Source organism: Molossus molossus, unplaced genomic scaffold (genome assembly GCF_014108415.1).
Source record: "Molossus molossus isolate mMolMol1 unplaced genomic scaffold, mMolMol1.p scaffold_m16_p_7, whole genome shotgun sequence".
In the NCBI taxonomy this organism is placed as follows: Eukaryota; Metazoa; Chordata; class Mammalia; order Chiroptera; family Molossidae; genus Molossus; species Molossus molossus.
This window is the reverse complement of record NW_023425401.1, coordinates 2,270,937-2,290,004: the sequence shown is the minus strand read 5'-3', so window position 1 is coordinate 2,290,004 and position 19,068 is coordinate 2,270,937. Positions and strand designations below refer to the sequence as shown.

The 19,068-nt window shown below is 57.3% G+C and overlaps 1 protein-coding gene across 1 annotated transcript in view; it reads left to right on the top strand.

The window, feature by feature from the left end:
- The window catches only part of LOC118620478 (protein cordon-bleu-like), a 98,719-nt gene extending 79,914 nt beyond the window's left edge, over nt 1-18,805 (top strand). The window contains exons 7-8 of the mRNA XM_036247576.1: nt 7,490-7,613; nt 17,549-18,805. Coding sequence (XP_036103469.1) covers nt 7,490-7,613; nt 17,549-17,592 — 168 coding nt within the window. The 3' untranslated portion in view covers nt 17,593-18,805. The remainder of the gene's footprint in view (nt 1-7,489; nt 7,614-17,548) is intronic.
- The last annotated feature ends 263 nt before the right edge of the window (nt 18,806-19,068 follow it).

Genomic DNA, 19,068 nt, shown 5'->3' with positions numbered 1-19,068 from the left:
TATAACTCCACAAAAAATAAACAACCTGATTGGAAACGGGCAAAGGACTTGCCCAGACGTTTCTCTAAAGAAAACGTACAAAGGGCCAGGGAACAACGTGGAAAGATGCCCAACGTCCCTGATCACAAGGGGATGCCAATCAGGGCACGAGAGACCACCTCACACCTGCTAGGATGGCTACTATAAAAATAGTGACAGCAGGGCAAGGGCTCGGAGAAATCAGAACTGCCGTGCACTGTTGGTGGGAATGTAACTTGGGGCAGCCACAATGGAAATCAGTATGGAGGTTCCTCAAAAACTTAAAAATATGCCCTGGCCGGTTTTCTCAGTGGTTAGAGCATCAACACATGGACCATAGAGTTGCGGGTTCGATTCCGGTCAAGGGCACATACCTCAGTTGCAATTCAGTCCCCAGCCCAGGTCGGGGTCGTGCAGGAGACAACTAGTCGATGTGTCTCTCTCTCTCCCTCTCTCCCCTTCCCTCTCACTCTGTCTGAAAATAAATGGAAAAATATCCTCGGGTGAGGATATAAAAAAAAAAATTTTTTTTAATTAAAAATAGAACTAAGGCCCTGGCCGGTTTGGCTCAGTGGTTAGAGCGTTGGCCTGCGGTCCGGAGAGACCCGGGTTCGGTTCCCGCTAAGGACATGTACCTCGGTTGCAGTTTGTCCCCGGCCCTGGTTGGTCGTGCGGGTGGCAGCCACTCGATGTGTCCCTTTCACATCGATGTTTCCCTCTCTCTCTCTTCCTCTCTCTCCCTCCCACTCTGTACAAAAAATGGAAAAATGTCCTCGGATGAGGATTAAAAAAAAAAAAAAAAATAGAACTATGATGTGATCCATTCATCCCACTTCTGGGTGCATATTTCATGGGCGTGAAGTCGGGGCCTTGATGAGGTGTCTGCACCCCGTGTTCGCTGCTGAATCAGCCACAATAATAACCAAGATCTGACACTGCCGGTGTCTGTCGAGAGGGAATGGTTAAGAAAAGTGGTGTCTGTGGACATATATGAGTTGGTTTGTTTCTCTTTTATTGATTTTAGAGAGAGGACAGTAGAGGGAGAGAGACAGAAACCTCAATGAGAGAATATCGATTGGCCGCCTCCTGCACGCCCCCCACTGGGGATCAGGCCCACAACCTGGGCATGTGCCCTGACCTGGAATCAAACTGGCGACCTCTTGGTGCAGGGTCGACGCTCAACCACTGAGCCACACTGGCCAGGCTATCTGAGTTTATCTTTTAGTCATTAAAAAGGAGGAAATTCTACCATTCGTGAGCTCATGGATGAGCCTGGAGGGCGTTGTACCAAGTCCAGTCAGATGGGGAGGACACACACCGCGGGATCTCGCTCCAGCGTGGACTCTGAAACAACGCACCGTACATGCAGCCGCACGCAGGCTGGTGGCCCGGGTGGGGGGGGGAAAGATGGTCAAAGGTACACACTTCCGGCTGTAGGGTGAATATGTCCTGGGGTGTCACGTACAGTGTGCTGGTTCTAGGTGACAATACTGCATTGTGAACGGGGACATTTCTAAGAAGCCGAATGTCCTCACACACACCGTGTGCGTGGCTGGCTGTGTTGTCGTGGCGATCACTGTACAGCGTGTAAAGACATCTAATCATGTGACACATCCTAAACATACACGATGTTGTACGTCAGTTGTATCTCCGTCACGCTGGAAAAATGATCTAAGTCAAAGAAGTCACAAAGAAAACGAGAAACTATTTTTAATTGAATAAAAATAAAAACACCACATATTAAAATGTGTGGCATATGCCCACAGCAAGGCTTACTGAAAAAATGCATGACTTTAATGTTGACTAGAATAGAAGAAAGGTTAAAAAATCAAAATTTCCGGATTGTATCTTCAGGTGCTAGGGAAAAATAGACCCCAAAAAAGGCAGAATAAAGCATAAATCATTGAAATCCAAAGCAGAAAGACAATAGAGAAAAATCAAGGGAAACAAAGCTTATTTTATTGAAATGATCAACCAGATGATCGACTTGTGTACAATGATCCCACGATGAAGAGGGAGCACCTACATCACCAGTGTCAGGAACAAAAGGCAGAGTATGAATGTGATTCTATAAATGTTAAAAAGACAATAAGGAGACAGTGTGATCTTTGTACCAACAATTTAAAAAACTTGAGTGAAATGGACAGATTCATTAATAAATGCACCTCACCAGAGTGGCCACAGCTGGGAGAAGTCTGACCAGCCCACCGCGTCCGGTGGCCATGCAGGTTCAGTGGACTGTCACCTGGGGTGCATCCCTCCTTCGACCAAACGCTGCGGGTGCGTGCCGCGGGGAGGTGGCAGAGACGCCCCCAGGGAGCTAGAATCAGGATATAGAAAATAGACAAGTCAACAAATGCAAGAGAGGTGTTCAGATATGAGCACCAAAGTCCCTCCTTACCTGTGAGGGATACATTTCAAGTCCCTCCGTGAATGCCTGAAGCCAGGGAGAAGTCCCAAACCCTGTACATACTGTGCTTTTGTTCCGTATACACACACCTATGAGAAAGTTTCATGTCTAAATTAGGCAGAGTGAGAAGTGAGCAACAATAGCTAATGATAAAATGAGACAATTATAACACCCCGTAATTAAGTGATGTGAATGTGGTCTCTCTCTCTCTCTCTCTGAGTATCTTACTGTGATGCACCCACCTTGTCGCCTAAAGGACACCCTTTCCAGCTGCCCTGGGCACATCTGTACTGCCGGCATCGCTACCCCTGTGATCCGGGACGTGACTAAGATGAGGGTGACTTGAACGGAAGCACTTTGATACCAGGACAGTTTATCTAATAACTGAGTTGACTACTAAGTGACTACGAGCTTACGAGCTATTTTTTTGTTGTTGTTTTCTTTATTGATTTTAGAGAGAGGAAGAGAGAGAGAGAAACATCGATGAGAGAGAACATTGATTGGCTTCCCCACTGGGGATCGGGCCCACAACCTGGGCACATGCCCTGGCCAGGAATCGAACTGGCGACCTCTTGGTGCAGGGTCGACGCTCAACCACTGAGCCACACCGGCTGGGCCCAAGATGCTTCTCAGCAGGATGTTTCTGAGAAGATGGAGGGTTACCGGGGGGAGATGACCAGCGTGCGGATATGGTTTAGCTTTGTCAGTAATAACAGCAGCAGCTCAGAGAAGTGGTCACTTCTCATCACGTGGTTCTCACGGCCGATAGATATAAAGCCGGACCAAGTCTTTCGTGTTTCTGGGGTTCACATTTTATTTCCGTCCGCTGTCCTGCGTCCAGGAAGTCCGCACCCAAGGCCATCGATAGGCTCTGTGACGGTAAGAGAGACGGGGTGCAACGAGATCGGTTTCCCCAAAGGCTCATTGAGATGAACAGGAGCTACCTTCCTGCAGCGTCCCATCCACGTCATCGTGAAATGAACGTGAAGGGAGCCTTCTCCGAGGACCTGCTGCCTTGGTTAGCGCTGGACAAATCCGCATATAGCCAACCCCACTGCCGAAACCCTGGTCCTCACGGCGACAAGACCTGTGCCGGGGCAGAGATGCTCTGAGCACGCCGCCACCGCAGGGAGGCCCGTCCCGTGAGTGGGAACAGGGGGAGAGGCAGGTGCATGCCACGCCCAGGACCCGTGCCCGAGGTCTTCATCGCCTGCGGAAATCATGGACGTGCCCCCATCTCCCACTTCAGAAGGACTGCGAGGTGAAGGAGTTCATCTTCCTTGCAGGACTCGTGGGTCTGCCTGTGGGCCACGCCGTGAGGGGCAGCAGCTCGGCCAGTGGCGGGCGCGGCTGAAGCTGTTGGCACCAGGAGTGGGCACCGGTTCTGTGTCCAGGACAGACTGGGTGAGGGCCAGAGGCCAGTGAGGAACTGGTGTGGGACAAGCCTGGAGGTGTCTTGCTGCAGCTGTGTTTGCCAGGGCCCTGGGCACGCGTGTTCTGATGCCCGGGCTCCTCGACGTGGCCGCGGGGGGCCGGCAGCAGGCGTGGCTTCGAGGGGCTTTCGGAGAAAGAACTGAGGCTCTCGGGAGCAGCGTGATCCAGGAAGTGAGCGTGAGGGGTGGGTCCTCCAGGGTCCTCCAGGGGGCACCCAACGTCGGAAGGTGCCGGAAAAGCACAGGTTGGACAGTCCGTGGGCACAGATTATGGCTGCGGACTTGGGGGTGCGGTACCTCAGGAAACACGGCAAAGCCAGCTCCCAGAGGGGTGTGATCCCCCAACAACTCTAGGCGGTGGTGAGAAGGTGGGAGTGGATACGGGACAGAGAAGAGGAGAGAGGAACCCAAAAGGGCATCGAGCAAGGACGGAGAGCAGCCAGGACAGGACAGTCGCCCTTGGGAGACGGCAGCTCAGGGAGGCGGGAGGCGTTGATGCTCGGAGGGCGCCGCCCACGGAGGGGCCTTACTTTTCCTCCGGAGATGGGATCAGGTTTTGGTTGCGGGAGAAGTTGGCCAGCGGGCATGTGGACCAGTGAGGGAGGTGCTGCAGGAGGACGAAGAAACAGGCTGTGTGTGGCCTCTGGGAGGAAGTCCCCTCTCCCGGACCGGGGCTCTGCTCCCCTTCGGGAAGAAGGGGCATCCTGGCGTCTCTCCGTAGGGTCACTTCAGCTTGTTAGGGAGATTCTCTGCTGTCTCGTGTTCCCCGCACTCCTTCCTAGGTCGAAAGCCCTCACCTGCTGCCATGTCCGTGGGCGGCGTTGGGAGGGCGCCTGCCCTGCTCCGTCCGCATCTGGGTCCCGAGAACACAGAGCCCGTGGAGCGGCGGGCGTCTGCCCGTGGGCCCCGACCCATGCTTGGCAACCTCAACGTGCGTGGCATACATTTTTCAAAGGAGAAATGTTGCCACTATTACTTGAAAGCAGAAAAAGACTATAAACCTGCAGATAACCGTCCATGCCCACATTTCTAGCTCATGCCAGTTTTGCAGGGAAAAAAAAAAAAAGAACCCTTAATAGATCTTTGCGGAAATGACACAAGAGTCTCACACTAGGGACTAGGAAGGAAAAGCAGACCTGAGAATTCCATGTCCCCGTCTCGACTGGAAAACCCAACGCGCTTAATATGTGCTGTGTCCCGGGCGTTGTGCCCCGTGAGGGCGGAAGAAAGTGCTGACGCAGCGACTTGTGTTTCTTTCTGTAACTTTTCGCGGAGCAGCCGTGTTCTCCTTCCTGGAGCGAGCAGGTCTGGTGATGGAGAGGGTTTCCCTGCAGGGGCCCCTCCGCCGGTGAGGAGACTTTCCCCTCGCAGATGGACTCTAAACACCCAAGGACGGCCGTGTAGTTGGCCCGAGACATCAGGGTGCGGTCAGGGCGGCTCAGCCTTTCCGAGACTGAGGACCTGCCGAGAGCCAACCCCACTGCCCCAGAGACAGAGGCCGGGGCAGAGGGGAAGGAACAGGAACCTGGAGGAAAGACGGTGCGTGAGGTGGAGGACCCGGAACCAGCATCTCAGAAGACGTCAGTGAGCCTTGGCATGGAAAGGGAGGGCGGTGTATCCGGGAGACCACACACGGTGCTGTTTAAAGCCACGGAACAGAGAGAGAGATCTCGCAAAGCGAAAATACAGTCACGGAATTTTAGGAATTTGTAGAAGTCGGAAAACGAAGCAAAGGGAATTTCCAAGAAAGGAAGAAAAGTGATTTTAAAGTAGGCAGGGATATCCCGGGAAAATTAGAAAATTGATCGAGAACCCTCCGTGTTCAACTAATCAGAACCCACAGAGAGAGACGGAGAAAAGAGAGGAAAGAGGAATCCGAAAGCATTGACTAGTGTACTCTGCGGAATTGAAGGACGCGGATTGCAGGGACCGCAGACGCCGGACGGTGGGAGGGCACCCGCCCGGGGGCGCCAGGGCCCAGGAAGCACGGGACCCTCCACCCTGCAGACAGAAGGCCGGTCAGACACGGGGTCCCCTGCGCGGTTTCAAGCTCGGAGACCATGGGGATCGGCAGCGTTTTGAGAGACCCTGATAGTCGAGACCCCATAGGTACCAGTGCTGTCCGTTCAGGGTAATTGGATAAAAACATGTTTATAATTTCAAGGTCTCATCACTTCGTCTCACACACATCTTGTCTCAGAAAGCTGAGAGAGACTGTTCTGCCCAAAAACGAAGAGGTGAGTTTCTACAAAGGCATAAGACCCAAGAAGCAAGCGATAAACCTGAGTACAGCCCCAGCCAGGTGGCCCAGCTGGCTGGAGCTTCCTCCCGTTTGTGGGTGCGATCCCCAGTTGGGGGGCGCACAGGAGGCAACCGCTAGACGCCTCTCTCTCGCACATCGATGTTTCTCTCTCTCTGTCTCCCTTCCTCTCTCTCTAAGATCGATGAACATATCCTCGGTGAGGATTAAAAAACAGTACAGGGGAAGGAATTTCTGGGAAACTCAGAAGAGAAATCAGTTATCATGTTCCGAGAAGACAGAAAAATTTAGAAAGAACATGTAGCCAACAGACACATGATATACATCTCAGCTGGAGAGAACTCCTCTTGAAGGGAGTTTGTTTTACATAATTATAGTAGCTGTTACAGCGGTACACGTGTAACTAAAGAGTGGATTTAAACCTCGAGCCGAAATTTTTGAAAAGATTGGGGGCTGGGGGATGACTCTGTGTGTGTGTGTGTGTGTGTGTGTGTGTCGGGCTGGTTACACGCTAAGCTTTGTGGAACTGTTTGGCTTCTTTTTACGTCCGTGTTTTAGATAAAATGTATCAAAGTGGTAAAGGTACAAGAGGTGGTTACAGCATATAGCCTGGGAAGAGAAAAATAGGACCTTTAAAAGAAACAATGAAGCCCTGGCCGGTTTGGCTCAGCGGTTAGAGCGTCGGCCTGCGGTCCGGAGAGACCCGGGTTCGGTTCCCGCTAAGGGCACGTACCTCGGTTGCAGTTTGTCCCCGGCCCTGGTTGGTCGTGCGGGTGGCAGCCACTCGATGTGTCCCTTTCACATCGATGTTTCTCTCTCTCTCTGTTCCTCTCTCTCCCTCCCACTTTATCTGTACAAAAAATGGAAAAATGTCCTCAGGTGAGGATGGAAAAAAAAAAAGAAACACTGAAGACCAGAAAAATGTGTGTGTGTGTGCGGACGAGTAGTCGTTCCTAAAGGGAGTTTCCTTCCTTTCGCTTACATGACGTCGGTTTGGACGGTGTGGGCTACTCTGTTCCTCCTCTGCGTGGGCACAGCCGCCAGCTCCTGCTACAGCTTCCGGGGGAGTTTGTCACTGAGGCTCAGGACCCCCTTCCTCCTCATTGTGCTGAGAAGTGACCACACTTCCTGCGGAGTCCCTGTGAAATACGGGGCCGCCCAGCCCCAGCTGAGAGGGGTCTTGGGGGTTATGTGTGAGCCCCCTGGTCACCGCGGAGGCACCCCTGGGTGACCCAGCAAAGCTGCTCTGCCCGCCAGAGGCACCCTCCTTGGGGCACCGTGTCCTACAGGCCGGCTTCTCCACGCGGAGTCCCACTGCACCCGCTCCCACAGAACCCCCTGACCCCGACTGTCCTTTGTGCCCCACAGATGTCCCTGGGATCGCAGATGGACCTGCAGAAAAAGAAGAGGCGGGCACCAGCACCCCCGCCACCCAGCCCCCTGGTGCCCCCGCGCACCGAGGGCCGCGAGGAGAACAGGAAGAGCTCCACGGGTGAGTGAGCAGCCCCCCTGCCCACGCGGGGGCTGAGCCTGCATCCGGCGCTGCGCTAACCTCGCACGGCCCCCCACGCATTAACACGGAGATGCCGCTAACCAGAGGCCGCCTGGAAATAAACGGTCTGCAGTCGGGAGCAGCCTGCCACGTGCAGGCGTGTTCTGCAGCATCGCGTGGGCGTGGAGGGGGCGGGGCTGGGAGGGTGACCGTGGCTGTGGGCGTGTAGCCTGCGTCTCTGACGAGGGGAGCTGTGTCCTCCGGGTGACGTGCGTGCGTGGTGCCAGGAAATGGAGAGGGGTGCGGGGGTCTCCAGCCCTCCGGCCCCCAGTGCTTAATGGACTGAACACCACTTGGTGCTGGTGGTTTCGTGGACGCAGAACAGGCGTGGGCCTTAACGGACAGGGGCCCTGGGGCGCCCCTGTGAGGACGGCAGGTGCTCAGTGCCCGCTCCGAATGCCATCAGGTGGCCACTCAGATGCCGCTCCGTCCACGCGACACCCTGAGAGTTTGCCTCTGACCGAGGGAACAGGTGCCCTGCCCAAGCGGTCACTGTCCATGTGAGAGTTTCTGTGGTGGGAGCTGCGTGGCCATTTGCCAGTGTTCTTCCCCTCGAGAGCGCCTCGCTGTTCATACGGCAGCGCCCAGGGCCTGGCACCTGGTTAGCTGAGGAGCACCAGCCTGTTCATACCACAGACCCCAGGGTCTGGCGCCCGGTTAGCTGAGGAGCATCAGCCTGTTCATACCACAGACCCCAGGGCCTGGCACCTGGTTAGCTGAGGAACACCAGCCTGTTCATACCGCAGCCCCCGGGGCCTGGCACCCGGTTAGCTGAGGAGCACCAGCCTGTTCATACGGCAGCGCCCAGGGCCTGGCACCCGGTTAGCTGAGGAGCACCAGCCTGTTCACACTGGAGCCCCCAGGGCCTGGCACTTGGTTAGCTGAGGAGCACCAGCCTGTTCATACCGCAGCCCCCAGGGCCTGGTGCCCGGTTAGCTGAGGAGCACCAGCCTGTTCATACTGCAGCCCCCAGGGCCTGGTGCCCGGTTAGCTGAGGAGCACCAGCCTGTTCATACCGCAGCCCCCGGGGCCTGGCACCCGGTTAGCTGAGGAGCACCAGCCTGTTCATACCGCAGCCCCCGGGGCCTGGCGCCCGGTTAGCTGAGGAGCACCAGCCTGTTCATACCGGAGCCCGCAGGGCCTGGCACCTGGTTAGCTGAGGAGCACCAGCCTGTTCATACCGCAGCCCCCGGGGCCTGGCGCCCGGTTAGCTGAGGAGCACCAGCCTGTTCATACCGCAGCCCCCGGGGCCTGGCACTTGGTTAGCTGAGGAGCACTAGCCTGAACTGCATGTCATCGCAACCCCTTTCCCAAAGGGAACTGCTGCTCAGTTGCTCATTAAAATAGACCCATCCTTCCTTCCACGCTCCCCCCGCCCCCACCGCCGTTCCGTGCAGAAATTCTAAGACGCATCCACTATAAGTGGCCGTGTGGGTGTGGCTGGGGCTCCCCAGGTCCCACAGCCCGGGTCAGCACGGGCAGGGCCTCCTGACTCCCACGTGGAGAGCCAAGGCCTCGTGTCCCAGGTGCCCAGAGAACCAGCCAGGCGTGGGCACGCAGGACATCTGCCATGTGAGCCCTGCAGGGCACGCCCTCGCCGAGAGGCGTCCGGAGGTGTGGGAGGCTCACTGCAGCCCTCTCTCCACCACTTCTCCGTGAGGGTCGCGGAGGCCGGAGCGCCTTCCTGGTGAGAGTGATCTGGCAGGCTTCCGAGGTCGGGGATGGAAGAGAAGGTCTTGGCGGACATCCCCAGGCTGACCTCCATCCTCATCACAGTCCCTCATGTGCACCAACAGCGCCATAGAACTCTCCCCGAAGTCTAGAGGCTCTGGGTGAAGAGATAAGAATAATAAGAGCAGCCCCTGTCTACACCCAAAAAATATATTGAGCATCTTTTTCTTTTTAAAATATGTTTTTATTGGCCCTGGCCTGTTTGCTCAGTGGTTAGAGTGTCAGCCCGCAGACCAATGAGTGGCGGGGCGTGGAGGAGGCGGGGCGGATTCCAGTCAAGGGCACAAGCCTCGGTTGTGATTCATCCCCGGCCCTGGTTGGGGTCCTGCTGGTGGCAGTCACTCGATGTGTCCCTCTGATGTCGATGTTTCTCTCTCTCTCTTCCTCTCTCTCCTTCCCACTCTATCTGAACAAAAAGGAAAAATGTCCTCAGGTGAGGATAAAAATAAATAAATAAAGATGTTTTTATTGCTTTTTGAGAGAGAGAGAGAGAGAGAAACATCGATGTGAGATAGAAACATCAATTGGCTGCCTCCTGCACGCCCCCTACTGGGGATGGAACCTGTAACCCAGGCATGTGCCCGGACCAGTAATCGAACCAGGGACCTTTCAGTCCATGGGATGACGCTCCATCCCCTGAGCCACACCGGCCGGGCTTGAGCATCTTCTGTTCAGACATATTAGCTGGCTACTTTTGGGTCCTGACTCAAATTTCATAGTAAACAAACATGAGCCTCTAGTGGACGGCCTGTTAGTCCTCCGGCCTTGCCCATGGGGTCCTTCTCCTCGGGATGCTTCCCTGGACCCGCAGCCCCTTGGCTTCTCTGCACTTTGAGGGAGGAAGTGATGTGCAGATATGGGCCAGTCAGCTTCTTCCGTGTCTAAGGAACCATCACTAAGAGCAGGAATGCATGGGTGTCTCTCTTTTTATTTTTCTTTATTGATTTTACAGAGAGAGGAAGGGAGAGGGGGAGAGAGATAGAAACATCAGTGAGCGAGAACATTGATTGGCTGCCTCTTGCGCCCCCCACTGGGGATCGGGCCCACAACCTGGGCATGTGCCCTTACTGGGAATCGAACCAGTGACCTCTTGGTGCCTGGGTGGACACTCAACCACTGAGCCACAACGGCCGGACCGTGGGTGTATCTCTTGATGAAGAAATAATACTTCTGAATATTTTTATGAGCAATCTGATCAAGAGGAAGAGGCACTGAATCTATTCGTTTCTAGAAGATTCTAAACTTCACAGCTTAAAAAAAAAAAAGCATTTTTGAAAAAAAAAGATAGAGAGCATGACTTATGACACTCGTCATTCATATCCCCGAAGTCACTGACTTTCAAAAATTGTATTCAGAGAAGAAAGCCATTTTCATGTGACACTGTGGATGGATCCCGGTGTGTGGACAGCAGAGGGGACGGTGTGATGGTCCAGAGCGGGGACACCGCTCCACCTCCCCCACTCAGGCCTCCCCTGAGCTGTCTGAATGGACCGCCCTGCGCGGCGGGGCAGGCTGACGGGGTGGGGGAGCCGAGGGGCTGCATTGGCGGCTCCCCCTGTCACAGCGGGCACACAGAGACCGCAGGAGTGGCCGCAGACAACCCTGGAAGCTGGGACAGACTCACAGGCCGACAGCGGTTTCCTTTCCACTTGTCGGAGGTGTCGTGGGGCTTCACAGAGTAGTTTCAAGCCCGGTGTTTAAAATTCTTTGTGCCCGCTAGAAACAAATTGCAGCTGAGCAGATCTGTCGAAATCGGCCAGAGGACAGTACAGGATGGGTGTGGAATGTTAAAGTTTGAGTGAGGTTGATTTGGTGCCGGGTGAGGCTGGATTTGGTGCTGGATTAGGTTGGATTTGGTAGTGAGTGTGGTCAGATTTGGTGCCGGGTGAGGCTGGATTTGGTGCTGGATTAGGTTGGATTTGGTAGTGAGTGTGGTCAGATTTGGTGCTGGATTAGGTTGGATTTGGTGCTGGAAGTGGTTGAATTTAGTAGTGGGTGTGGTTGGAGTGGGTGCTGAGTGACATTGGATTGGGTAGTGGATGAGGCTGGATTGGGTGAGGGGTGATGGCAGTGTGCCCTCTGTTGGGGGGCAGTGTGCCCTCTGTGGGAGCAGTGTGCCCTCTGTGGGAGCAGTGTGCCCTCTGTTGGGGGGCAGGGAGCCCTCTGTGGGGGGGCAGGGTGCTCTCTATTGGGGGGCAGTGTGCCCTCTGTTGGGAGGCAGGGAGCCCTCTGTGGGGGACAGGGTGCCCTCTATTGGGGGGCAGTGTGCCCTCTGTTGGGAGGCAGTGTGCCCCCTGTTGGGGGGCAGGGAGCCCTCTGTGGGGGGGCAGGGTGCCCTCTATTGGGGGGCAGTGTGCCCTCTGTTGGGAGGCAGGGAGCCCTCTGTGGGGGACAGGGTGCCCTCTATTGGGGGGCAGTGTGCCCTCTGTTGGGAGGCAGTGTGCCCCCTGTTGGGGGGCAGGGAGCCCTCTGCGGGGGACAGGGTGCCTCAGGCCTAACCTCCCTGTTGATTCCATGTAGGTGTTGGACGGCAGGTGCCGCAGAAGCCCCCCAGAGGCACTGCCCGGGGGCCTCCCCAGTTAGTGCTCCCCCCGCCCCCGCCCTACCCTCCTCCCGACACAGACGTGGCCGAGCCCCTCGGCTCTCCCGGCGAAGACGCTGCTTCCCAGGCCTCGGACCCGAGACCCACACGTACGTGCTTGTCGTCCTGTCCGCGTGCTCCCGGCTCACTCTCTGCTCCCGGTGACCAGCTGTCCCGGACTTTCCGTCCCCGCCTTGGGCGTCTGTCCCTTCCTCTCGCTCTGCTCCCGAATGCGCAACGCAGTGTGTCCCGAGCAGTGGGCGCACGAGGTGCCCGCCATCGCTCAGATGGCGCTCAGACTTCAGGCTACATCGCGCCGTGTGGGTGGAGACAGTCAGAGAAGCTGTGTTCCTCGAATTAGACAAACCTCAGAGGCCGGGCTGCGTTTCCAAGCAGGGTCGCGGCCCCGCAGGCAGCGGGGCGTCTGTTTACGGCCACCATCCCAGCGCCTTCTGTGCTCTGGACGGCAGACTTCGCTTCCGGAAAAGAAGGTGGTTGTTGGGTTACTTCCTCTCGGCAAAATAATCCCAAGTCACTTTCTCGTTCTTTACAGAGAGTCACTTTCTCTTCTTTCCATCCTTAAAATATGTCTGGTCCTCTGGACGTGGGACGTGCTCCCCAAAGCAGATGGGTGTGTGTGGGCATCAGACATGCAGGCTTAGACCGTCCTGGAGGGGACAGTTGCCCCCAACTGAACACAGTGGGTCTCCGCCGCACCGCGTGGACCTCAAGGAGGCCACCCTGTGACGGCTCCTGCCGCCCGCATAGGTTCCCCAGGGGACGGCCGAGTGAACCGTGAGGCCGAGCACAGCCCCGGGTGCTCCGCAATGGTCCCGCAGCCAGGACTCTGAGGGGTCCCCACCGGACAGAAGATCCCAGCCCCTATTCTTTCCAATGCCAACCCCATGCGAGCCTACAGCGCCTCTTCCTCCCGGGCCTCCCTGGGTTTGGGGGCCACTGTCAGAGTGAGGGGTCTGCGGGGACACTGGTGGACAGGATTGGAGGGCTGCCGACAAAGGCCCACTGCTCCCTGGTGTCTCTGGGGACAGAGGCCTGAGTGCAGGCTCGGGCCAGCAGACACAGACCCGGGTTCTTCTCGCCCCTGGCTCCAGGTCCCCTCCGCACGGCTGGTTAATTCTTCCCATGCGGTCCCTTCCCCAGATCCACGTCATCAGACCTCCCTTGCCCTCCTCCCTCCGACTGTCGCAGGCGCACAGAAACCCGGTCTGGGGGAGGCCAGGAGGTGCAGGAAGGGGCCCTAGGGGTCCAGGCCCCGCAGGTACCAGGCCCACAGCCTTGCTCCGCCTCCGGCTCCGGCTCCGGCTCCTCTCTGGCTGCCGTGCTCCGAGGTCAGCATCCAGCGCCAGCTCCTCTCTTTCCTGACAACAGAACCATCCCGAGGGCAGTGATGGGACAGAGGGCTGGACCCTCCCGCCCAGCCGGGCAGTGTTCGCCTCCTGCATCCAGGTCTTGAGAAGGTGAAAGCAAACAAGGCGCTGGTTGTCCTGTGTCAGGGGACCTAGACCATGTCCACGTAGCTTCTGGTCCTTCCAGCCTCCTACCTGGGCTGCCCCGTCGACCTCCAGCTCTTCCCAGCTCTGCAGGAGCTCGGGGGAGACCGTTCTTTGTCAGCCCCCGGCTCCCACGGGTCTTCTCCTGGGTTCCCTTTCAGCCTGTGTCCTCCGTCACAGAAGCGGTGTGCTCGCGGTGGAAACGAGCTGAGGGCCCGTGAGGGCCAGGCGGCCGTGGCGGCACCGTCCACACGCGGGCTCGCTCCGCCCGACCACAGCTCTGTGGTCAGGGAGAAACAGCCAGCGCACGGAATCGGGCCAGCGGGAACCCCGTGTTGTCTCGGACCCTCCGTCTTTCTCCGTCAGGTGCCCCCCGGTACCTATGCCCTGGTTCCCGGGGACCCTCACCTCCTGTGTTCCCCCCGGGTCATCCTCTCCGCTCGCACAGGGACCGCGGTGAGACACTCGTGTCCGATGGACAGAGCGTGGTGGAAGTGGCGAGATCCCACTGTCACTGCCGACATGAGCCTAACGAAAGACCGTGATGTCTGCCCTCAGTGCCCTGTCACCCACTCGCTCTGAGCAGAGCCAGAGGCCCCATGGAGCTGTCCCCAGGGCAGGAACCAAGGGAGCCTCCAGCCCATGGCCAGTGGGCATCGGAGGCCCCAGGTCCACTGACGGGGAGGCTGAGTCCCTCTGCGGCCCCTGACGTGACCCCGAAGCACACCGTCGCTCAGCAGGGCCACGGCTGAGACCGCAGCCCGAGGGGCACGCTGAGTGGAGGCGCCGGGCCAGGCTGTGCACAGGCCCGCTGCCTAAGCCTCTGGGTCCCGGGGTTGTCCATTCTGCATGTGTGGAAACGAGCTGTCGGGGGAGATATGCATCTTAGAGCTGCTGCAGCGGCCCGAGGACCTCTTGTCCTCGGAACGAGAATCCCGGAGTGGGTCCCCGGAGTGTGACTCTCCTCCGCAGCCGAAAGTTGTCCTCAAGGGCTGAGGTTCCCTCCTCTGTCGTCTTCGGGGCTGACCGCCTCCTCCGGCTGGGATCGAGGGCTTGCGGCTGGATTTTCGGAGGAGAGGGACCCTCTCATCTCGTAGTTTTGTAGGAGAAGGAACCTTTCCCAGAACCCCCACCTGAACGGCCTGTCACAGCTCATTGACATGGCTGGGCAGAGCCCGGACCGTGTCCCTACCGAGAACGGCATCACCTCAGACAGCCGGGCCATCCAGCCAGTGGGGCATCGGCTAGCGTCCCCTGGGGGTGGGGATGTCACTGGTCCACCCGGAGCTTGGTGACGGGGGAAGGTGGGGGATGCACACCTCACGACGGCCAGCAGGGTCCCCTCCACCCCCGCTGGGCTGCAGTCCGGAGAATAGGGCGTGTCACGAGGAGATGAGAGAGAGGGTTGGGCGTTAGTGGTGATGGATCCCTGGGCCACTCAGAGGCAGTGTAGCTGCGCCTCTGAGGGTCAGAAGTCACCAAGGAGCCGTCCTCCTCCAGGGACAATTGCCATGCAGACCAGAGGACCTGCTGGAAATGCTCCGGACGTTAGGTGATGCCCGCCTAGGACCTTAGAGAGGGTCTGGTTTCCTGATCCCCTTAGTAGCTAAGAGGAAAACCGAACAGGGCTGGCGAAGTTCTGTGCCCGACCTACAGCTCTGGGGGCCGGGGTCTCATTTAGAAGTATTTCCTGCCATCAGAAGCACACTTTTATCTCGTGCAAAGTGAGCTTCCCGTAGACAAAGTGCAAAGCGCCTCGGGGCAGGTGGGAAGCTGTGTGTGCCGCAGGTCAGGGGCTCCAGCTCCGCCGTCACCTGGAGCAGAAGTGAGGCTCCTTGTGCCCGACCTGCGATGTCAGCATCCTCCTGGCGGCCGTGGGCAGCTCAGCCAGCGGAGTCTGAGGGGGCACATACTTACCGCACGTGTGGGAGAGGGACGATGCAGCGGTGGCCCCGAGGTCGTCGCGAACGGGTCTCTGGTGACACGTCTGAGCGGACCGGGAGCAATAGCGGGAGAGTGTCCCCGCTCTGTGGTCTGTCGTCTTTCTGTTTCGTGCTAATAAGGTTTCGTATTAACCTGGGGGCTGTGACCACGCACAGGGGAGCCTGGGGTGCATGTGTGAACCGGCCAAGGAGCCTGCTTCCCGCTGCTGTGTGCTTCCCGGGAACCGCCGCCGCGCCGCGTCGCTGGCGGAGCCCGTCCCTCTAACCACGCTGAACGGTTGGTTTTCAAGGTTTGCGGCGCTAGTTGTGGTGAGGCTACTAACAGGTCATCAGCGACTCACTCCCGTGAGAAGACCCTGGGGATTTAGAAACCGAGGCACACAGAGCTCAAATTACAGGTTCGCTTTGTATTTTTAAACCAAACTGTCCCGTGACTGTCAACAACAGTCTTAGGCATTTTCCTCACCAGCTGAGCAGCTCAGTCTTCCCTGCGACATCCATTTCCAGGCGGATGGGCAGGTGGCTTTAGGGAAGGTGGTCATCGTCTCCTGCTCTGAGTGACACGTCCAGTTGGAGCGGCTGCGGTGACAGTGGCCCCGACATCTCCGGCCGATGGTTTTCCGTTTGGAAACAGGCATCTCATCGGAAAGAAGGTAAAAGACGTTCTAAATAAGGAAGTAAAAGGAGAGAGTTGAACTACCCACTTTCAATGAGAAGATGGTGATTTGAGTTGGCTCCATGGAAAATTAATCACGATAATCATTCACACACTAGGCAGCCCGACTGTGCAGAGCTGAGGCTGTGGCAATGCCTGGGCCAGGACGGGCTCCGGCCCGTGGACCAGGTGCAGCCTGGAGGTTCCGTCCGCCCAGTGTGCAGCCCGGAGCTCGCCCGAGCAGGGCTGGGCGGGTAGGACGGGGATGCGGCTGATGCCCTTGAAGTGGGACCAGCCTTCTTACATCGTCCTCTGAAACTGAAACCGAAATGAAACACTTTGCCGGACTCCAAACCTGGTCGTTAAGCCCGACGCCGCCCACAGAGCGAGAGCCCTGTGGCCACGCGCGGAGGCACCGGGCAGCCCTGCGGGTGGGTGGCCGCCCGTACCAGCCAGGGGAGAAACGCTCTTGCCTGTGTCGTGTTTATTTGCCACGTGGCGCCCCTGGCCAGGGAGCCAGCCGCACAGCCGCTCCTGCTGCCCCGGGAAAGTTCACCGCGGCCACAGACAGGAAGGACGGTGACCAGTGGCCCTGCTCATAAAGTGGGCAAAGTGGAAGGAAAGTGACCACTGTGGGAGCAGCGTCTGTCCCTGCTCAGAGCACATTCGGGAAAGTAGGACTGAATTCTTCGCCGCTGTTCTCCCGCCGCGGACCCACTAGACTCACCCAGGGTGGACTGCAGCTGCCTCGCCGCGGACGCAACGCCGTGAGACGCGCGGTGCAGTTAGCACCTTCAGAAGACTCCGCCGGCCTCATTCCCTGTCGCCCATTCCTTCGCAGCCTTGTACTGTCAAGTCACGGTGTCCCTGGCGTGAGCAGGAGTCCGTGGAAGCTCCTTGAGGTCCAGGCCACGGGACCAGGACAGAGGTGGACACTTCGAGAATTTTGCCAGCTGAGCGCTCACCACAACCATCAATACAAAGTACGCTATGTGAGCTTCCAACTGAACGAACAATGGTACAAAGTAGCAAGTGCTGGGAACGTGACGCCCGATCGTTACCGTTGCTGCGTCCCTGAGGTCAGGCAGCGGCGTTGAAGAACCGGTGCGATTCTAGGGCACAGGGCGGTGAGGTCCTACAGAGCGGCTGGACGTGGATGGGCCGAGTGATGACACCACAGGATCGGGCAAAGGCCACCACCAGCATCTCTGCCAGCAGGACCTCGGGTTCCGTCTCCGACAGCTCAGAGACGGCCAGTGCAGGGAGGCTCGAGGCGTCGCCCATCCAGGGGACAGCCGCAGTGGGCTAAGACTGACTGGCAGCGCAGGGGACAGTGGAGTAGGATTCGGCCGGTGCTCTGTGCTGTTCAATCCCCAGGGCCAGAGGCTGCATGCTGAGGGTGGGGGAGCCGGGATGTCCCCTGTGGCTTCACACTCTGCCGTTTATTCCCACAGTTTACTGCTGTGCGTCATTCCCTAGCCACGCCAAGCGCTTCTGATGACGGCCCTCTGGACCTGCGCACCTGACCTGCCGTCCACTGTCCCGGCCCCGACTTTCCCGTCCACCTCCGTTCACTCTCTAGAATTTACGTGTAAATGCATCAACGGCAGAGACTCGTTTGCTCAGGTTTCATGTTTCCCTGTAGGCCGTGAAGACCTTTATCCGTGAATTCTCGGCTGAGCACATGGACCGTCTGAGTTCCCCTCTTACCCACACAGGGCTAGGTTTCTGCTCAGAGCCTTGCCTCACTTGGACTCACTATTCATTCGGATATTTCTTATTCGATATTCAGTTGCAGAATGTCTTCCTTTACACTAGACTGTGCCCATACGTTGGGCAGTGTAGTCAGTGCGGAGAGAAACGTCCTGTCCACCTGGTAAAACTCCGTGCCTGAACCAGGGACTGTGAGTATCTGTAGGAACACAACTCGCGCTCAGGGATGCGCAGGACCCAACGTCTCTGTGAGTGTGTTTCAGGTGTTCCCCTCCCCGTGTCCCCCCAGGTACAGGGATAACAAAAGGAAAAGGGAGGAAGGAGGGTGTCTCCCTTCCCCTACGCACTGGGCACTCAGTCCTTGCCCAGCCCCCCATGGGACATTTGCTCCATGCCAGCCCTGTGCCAGCTCCGGGGCTCCTAAAGTGTGACCTCGCCTTGGAGATTACTTACCCGGGCTGCACGTGTGAAGGGAACACTCCAGCTCCATTTGGCAAATGCTAGTCTGGAGGTTTGCACAGGGGTGAAGCTGTCCCAGGATGTGACAGCCGCTTCCCCGGAGGGGTGTGGCTCCTCCTCTTGGACTGGGAGAGCCCTCTCCCTACCACTGAGAACTCGTCCCCTTGGCCCCCCTGACATGACAGGGCGGGCGCCACCTCCGCGTGGAGACTCGGGGTGGAGGGCGAATGACTCCCTTGCTTAGGGTGGCGACTCCCTTGCTTAGGGTGGCGACTCCCTTGCTTAGGGTGGCGTCTGTTACGGTGCCGAGATGCATTTCGACTGGAGGAGATGCTTCCCTCCGAGACATTCTTATTCAGTGTCATCGCTCACAGTGAGAAAGAGAACCAGTGTTTTCTACGCGTGTGACCGCCGACTGGCGATCAGGACGCAGATGCCAGCCATGACCCACGTAGGATTATCGCAGCTGATAGTGACGTTAATAACAAAGACCTGTAAGCTAGAACTTAGAGATGCTAGAACTACATGTAACCGATCTAGTGCCGCGTGTTGGTGAAAACGACAAAGGAAAAAAAAAAAAAAAACCCAGAAAGTTACAGAAATTAACTTTCACAAGGAAACAAAAAGTTAGAAAGTGCCTTTTTTTCCCTCTTTTGCATTGAAATAAAGAACTTTTGTCTGATAAGTAGCGGTCACTGGCCCTCACGTCATCGAGTGGGGAGTCTGCACGAGGAAGCGCAGTGTTTGCCTAGATGGGGGGACGCACCGGGAGGCCGTGTGCTCACGCAACACGAGGTGTGCG